The sequence below is a fragment of the Telopea speciosissima genome, chromosome 7 (assembly GCF_018873765.1).
Source record: "Telopea speciosissima isolate NSW1024214 ecotype Mountain lineage chromosome 7, Tspe_v1, whole genome shotgun sequence".
NCBI classification, from domain to species: Eukaryota; Viridiplantae; Streptophyta; class Magnoliopsida; order Proteales; family Proteaceae; genus Telopea; species Telopea speciosissima.
In genome coordinates this window covers 19426444-19433064 of record NC_057922.1, presented here as the reverse complement: position 1 = coordinate 19433064, position 6621 = coordinate 19426444, and the positions used below count along the sequence as shown (strand labels likewise).

The 6621-nt window shown below is 38.2% G+C and overlaps 1 protein-coding gene across 1 annotated transcript; it reads right to left on the bottom strand.

The window, feature by feature from the left end:
* Positions 1–393: 393 nt before the first annotated feature.
* Positions 394–5999, bottom strand: LOC122666689 (HIPL1 protein-like). Its single transcript, XM_043862733.1, has 7 exons — positions 5863–5999; positions 5570–5727; positions 4576–5373; positions 4274–4490; positions 1959–2137; positions 1039–1280; positions 394–956 (listed from the first exon to the last, which is right to left on the bottom strand). The coding sequence occupies exons 1-7, from the start codon at positions 5951–5953 to the stop codon at positions 566–568; spliced, it is 2076 nt and encodes a 691-aa protein (XP_043718668.1). The 5' UTR covers positions 5954–5999; the 3' UTR covers positions 394–565.
* Between the last annotated feature and the right edge of the window lie 622 nt (positions 6000–6621).

The window sequence follows — 6621 nt, the reverse complement described above, 5'->3', positions numbered from 1 at the left end:
TAGTTGCCTTTATCAATTCCCAGAGTCTTATATTTATAGACTTTGTATATAGCTGTTGGAGTGTCTTTATTCCTTAACGGCTACATTCTACAACTAAGAATCACCCTCCCCTTTTATTCTTCATTGGTGACGCAAAAGAGAACCCTCACCAACAAGGTGGCCTAGAGGGGTGTTGGTGGGGGAAGAGTGTTGGAGGGTTGAGGATCTCAGAAGGGTGGGGGATGCTACCTCTTCAAAATCACTTTTCTAACGTCTTACACAACAATTCTCACCTTACACATTTTAATTCCAATAAAACACTCAACAAGGTTCAAACCAAAATCGCCAAACAAAACTTTCAATAAGATTGTTTGCCAACTCTCATAGAAAAAGTAGAAATGAAAAGGGAACTCCTAATCAAGTTGGGAGTCACCATTCCCCTTGCAAGCAGACCACATCCTTCGGGTCTTCCAATGCCTGTAGATTTCTCCACATTTTTTAAGGCACATCGATATATATATATATTTAAATTTTTTTCTCTTCCACAAGATTCTCCTGGTATAGAAACAAAAATCAGACAAGAGGCTCAGCATGTAAAACCTAGTAGAAACATCAATGAAGAGACCAAAAGCACCAGATCATAAAATTGTTTCCTTAATGGGATCTTAGATGGAGGGGAATTTGAAGTACTCGGACTCTTAACATTTTCCTTTGAGCATGTATAGTTGCAGCGACTTGGACTTGAAAATCTGTACACACCGTTGGTCGCCAGAATATAAACATCTTTTCTATTATCCTCCCCAAATGAGAATATGTAACCCAAAGTAGGGATATGACTTCCTTCTGTGGAGGTGCATTGGATTGGAGAGTCATGAGCACAACTGAAAGGAATCTGGCTGCTACTGAAATTTCCACTGTTCTCTGGGTTTTCAGTACCAGCCCAAATAGCACCCGCATACAAATCCGCATATATGTACCTGAATCATAATTCAGATGAATAAAAGGATAATTCTAGCCACACAAAATCATCAAATTGGATAATAGAAAAACCCAACTTACCTTCCATATGTGCATGGATCAGTCAAGGACCGATAGTAGTAGCCACCTATGATTGCTGCTGATCCGACAGTGTTATTCAAAGCAGAGTGATCATAACCCATTACAGGAAAGATGGGATTGATTGACTTGGCAGATGTATTTCCTCCAGGGGATTGTGGAGGATTGAAAGTATAGGGACCCTCATACACACGCCATCCATAGTTCCCACCCTTTGTGATAACATCCACCTCTTCATATTTATCCTGTTAAGACTCCAAGTTGATTTCATGATTAAGAACTAATAAATCATTCAAATCCTCAAGAAGAAGCTGATGGGACATAAGCAGTTGGATAAAATTTATTAGAACTTGCTAACCAAAAAAAAACTGTTAGAACTATATGCAGTACGTGTGACACTGAGAGACGACAGAAATGACAACTTTTTCTCCCTAACAGCTGTTCCCTTCCATTCACGCAAGCTGCAACTATGGAGTTGGTATCATGGATTTTAGAAAGGTAAACTTCACTTGCCTCCCTGAGGTTTCTGACAGGAATTTTTTAGAATCCACTTAAATCCCCTTAGCCATCAGCCTATTTTCCTTGCTCTTTTAAATTTCAAGCCCTTAAAGTGATGGGAGAAACCTTTCTGGATCCCTGGTGTCCCCTTCCCCCACCCCCTCCTTTAGAAAAGCCTGTGTCAGACCTTTAAGGTAAGTGTGCGTATACCCTTTTGAGAAAGATGGATCAGATAGGCCATCTGTGAACATCTAATTCAACTATATGCAGGAGAATCATTTTTCTCATACTGAGAATAAACAACAAAGTTTGCAGCGGGAATTATATACTTGTCTGAAAATTCAAAGGAGAATCATAAGAAAGAAACAAAACAAAAGATTTAAGTCAGGGCATGGAAGTAAATATCAGAAAAATAGTTTATGAACCTGGCCATCATCTGCACAGATAAAGTATGAAGGTCTTTCTGCATCAAAACTACAGCGCCAAGGATTCCGTAGGCCCAAGGCCCAAATTTCAGGCTGCAATTCCTTGTCTTCAGAAGCAGGATTATCTTTGGGGATAGAATAGTTTCCCCATAGATTCAGATCAATTATATCATTTTCACCTGTAAATATAAACCCAAAGTAAGAAAAGAACGGTATAGAAAGTATAAGATATGTTCCAACCAGTCACAATAGTTCGTTGTCCCTGTTGCTTCACAATGAAAGGAGAGAGAGAGAGACACACTTCTGTTCACAGAGGAGAAATATGGTACTGACAAGGTAGACCACAGTATGATATGAAGAGCCATTATCAGTCTAGATCACAAGGATATAAGTGAAAAATCTGATATGCCCAAAATAAATAATAATAATAAAATATCTATGAAGATAGTAAATTTACTGGTTAGTACATGCTACGAACCAGTTTCTTAGATTTTTCCTAAACCATTAAAAAAAACCATGGACAGGATGATGGAGTTTATTATCTACTGCGGTGACTTTCATATACCATTGATCCTAGTCAGCTGGAGCTAGTCATGTGTAATTTAATACCATTAGAAGATTATAAACTGGCAGAAACTTTTTAATCAGCAAGAACAATAGAAGAAACAAATCCGTCGAAATTAGGGACAACGAACAGATATGCAAAACTGCCAGTTCAAATTAATAGAAAATGCAAACCAAGGGAATTATATCCACTGGGTAGTAACTGTTAAAGAGTTACAAGAAAACATTTCTGTTTATCAACATGTTGCATACACTTTGCAATAGAGACCATAATTAAGAAAATTGAGATGGAAAAACAAAATTTGTTTAAAATTTCCAAAAAGAAACACTAAAGTAGCCTGCAAGAGGAGAAGAGGAACGATAGAATGAAAATAAACTTCCCTAGCAGGTTCTCTCTGCATTAGTGCACATACAGTAGAACAATAGATTTATGGGACTAACGATGTCTCTTTTACATCATCAGTTTCTCTTCCTCGTAAACAACATAATTAAGAAGAGGACAGTCAATTACTGGGCATCCATCCAATTCAAAACTAACATTAATGTGTACAAAGTGTCCATATTAGCTCTGGAGAAAACAGAATGTGTTTAGGCTCCAATGATATAGTTAAGCATTGCCTTTCTGTTATAAAGTAGGGATAGAAATTATGTGGGAAATGAGAATCAGATTTAGGAAATATCGATGGCTTATGTTCAGTCAACAATTATGTCTTGATGGCTCTTAACAGCAGTTCATAAATAACAATCCCATGTTCCACAAGGTAAGCAATGTCAATCTATACAGTCTAGTAACTCTCATTGAACTTCAATAATTCCTATTTTGCCATGATTAATTGTAAGTTTGTAAATTTCTGCATGTTGAGATCATCAATTCCAAAAGTTGGAATAATTGATTAATTTCAAGCCAGAAATCATATTTTGGACCCTTTTTGACTAATGAATCATACATTAGTAACAATTCTACACAATAAATCAACTATGTCAATTGTAATTCACCTAGATAAGGACTCTATGGGTGACTTTTGCTGTAATCTGTCCCTCCCTAAGGATAATCGTAACAATATAAAGTTGTCTGAAGTGAGTAAACATACCAATGAACCAAGGGAGAAATCTCTTGAAGCAGATAGTTGGAAAATAAAGAAATAACACATCCATAGAATAAACATGGCCAATATGAGAACATATGGATGAGTGCATAGCCTAACAGTGAAAACTCATATAGGTCTGCATCTGAGGAAATGTAGGTGTGATGCCCTATTAGGTGAGGGAATAAGTTACAGCAAGTTAATGCTTTCAAAGGACATATACAAGATATGATTGTTCATTGACTGGAATAGAGGTACAGGGTTCATATTGCCAACCCAAATAGTTGACTGGAACCTAAAGTGGTAAACCCGCTGAAAACCATACTGCATTATTTGTGAGTGGGATCCCTCTTCGAACCTCAGTTCAAAGAGACAAGCAGTTTCCATTAATAAGCAAAATAATAGTTACAAACAATATCTGTTAGATGGTACACTGAAGACACCTCAACTTCACAGTTTAGGACTGAGATCCTTCTAATACGTGCTTTCAATGTGCAACCAATTTGAAGCATAATGGAAAGAGTGAAAAATCCAAATATGCTTTACAGTCAATATCTGGACCAGTGATCAAATCATCATTGACAGCAAGGGAACGTGGGAAGAAGAAGAGAGTTCTAACAATGGCAAAGAAGGTGAACTACCGAGAATGATGTTAATGATACTCACTTGGTATATTATCTACATCGAACCTCATAATCTTTCCAAGCAAAGATTTCTTGTTTTGGGAAAAATTGAAAGGGTCACCAACACCCCCACCATCTCCCATCATAAGGTATAAATATCCATCAGAGGGTCCAAAGATAATCTGGCCCCCATGATGAGCTGCAAATGGAAGACCCATGGTAAAGATCCTTCTAACTTCTGACGGATTGCCCCTTGTTGCCTGGAAATTGATCATCATAGAAATCCATCAGATTTTCCATGGTAGCAATTGTGTAAATATACATGAAAATATTATAGAAGCATACCAAGGAAAGCTGCGATGTGGTACCATTAACAGTAAATTCTGAGATAATACTATAATACTGACATGGAGCATCCCCTGCGAAAGAAGCAAGAACTGAAGGATCACACTTCACATCTGAATTACATGAACATCTCCCAGAACATCCACCCCACTGAGCCTTGTCACAGTTGAATGAAACAAAGAAGCGGCCATTGTTCACAAAGTTTGGATGAAATGAGATACCCATCAGCCCTAATTGGGTATCAAGATGTACTTGATCTGATATATCTAGAAAAGGACTTAATTCATCAAGTCCTAATGTTCCCCCAGATCCTGCTTCTGGAACAGTTGCCAACCATATCCGACCTTTTTGGTCAGCCAAAAACACACGGTTAGAACCATCAGGATGCGCAGCCATATCGATGTAACTTTCATTTCCAATTTTCTCAAGGCACAGACCATTGGGGGGATGTATGGTTCCAGTATTATTCAGTGAAACCGGCTCACCATTAAAACATACTGAATCTTTAGCAGAAGGTCCACCAAATGCATGGCAAAAATCACTTTTAGACTGCCAAAGATCAATTAATTTGGAAGAACTGGTGTTCACATGTACTCCAGCACTACCTTGCAATGCAGTAGCAAAGGGCGAACCCAACATAGACACTTTTTGGCATGTATCCCAGACATTTCCACAAAAGTCATTTGCTGCACTGTTAGATTGGGTTGAATCTACTGATATGGTGGAGTTGCACAGAACTGGAACTGACCGAGACCCAGATTCAATCTTAAATAGCTGTGCAGAGAATTGATCACATTTCTGCAAACAATGTAAAATGAATTATTAGAGGGAGGCTGGTTTCTACATAAATAAATAAAAAAAAATTCAACAATCAAAACATGTTTGATTGACAGTTTAATCAGTACAGACTACAGAACGCCCAGGAGTTTTTCAAAGAACAAATTATAGTTTTTATCATAAGCAATCCTACAGGGCTACTACTAATCAACTTTACCGCACAAAGAAGAGATTTCATCATAGAGGCACAGGCAGGATCTGAGATGTTCATCGATTGAAACTGTTTCTGCAACTGACTATCTTTGGCAGAATCACAACAGACACTTCCATTATAAGGACAGAAGGTCAGAGGTGCCTTCAGAGTAAAAGGTGCCGCTAAAAGAAGCTCAACATTCAGGTTCAGAATAGAAACAAAGTATCAGAAACGATTCGCAAGAAGAAACAAAAATTACATTAACAAACGATTTGAAAAAAAAAGTTAAAACAGAGAAAGAGATAAGAAATACCCACATGAGTTGGTGCATAAGGGATGAGAAGAAGATAGCCCAGGAAGCAGCAGCAACTGACAGAAAAGGAACAAGAAGTAGAGTAAACTGCCCATCTCTCAACTGTCTCTACGGAGGAAACAAAAACAACCAAGGGTCTGATCCCTTCCCTGTCCCTCCCTCCTCTATCTTCTTCTTGAAGAGGGGGGATTCACTTAAATAAACTCAAACTCAAACTCAGACAAACCATCATCATATTTGTCCTTTATGCAGACTAATATTAGTGAAAGCCTAAAAGCTTTCTGGGTTTAGAAAGTCTGAGCTAATTCATAAGTGCCCATGTCCACTTCCACCATTCACTCTCTGGAAAGTGAAGAACAGTAGTACTCTGTACTAAAAGCAAATGGGACCCATTTTGAAATTGCCTCAGCCCCGGTAAGAGATAAATATCATTTGGAGGACCAATTCCAGGTGGTTGAAAAGACCTGAGAGCAAATAAAACAAGAACAGGAAGAAAACGAAGAACAAGTTGCAATCTGGTTGTGTGATGGTCGTTTTTCACACGAAGTGAGTTAGATATGGTGGTTTTTACACTTCTAGGATGTGGGTCTGTGGGGGGACTGGGGGAGGGTTTACAGTTGGCCCAAAGTTGGGATTGCGGAGAAAGACAAATTTTATTGATTTCATCCGTGACTTGGGTTTGGTACGTATTTCCGTGAGAAAGCACAACAACAACAAGTGGTAACTGGTAAGGACAAAATGTCAAAATGGCTTCTAGAAAGCT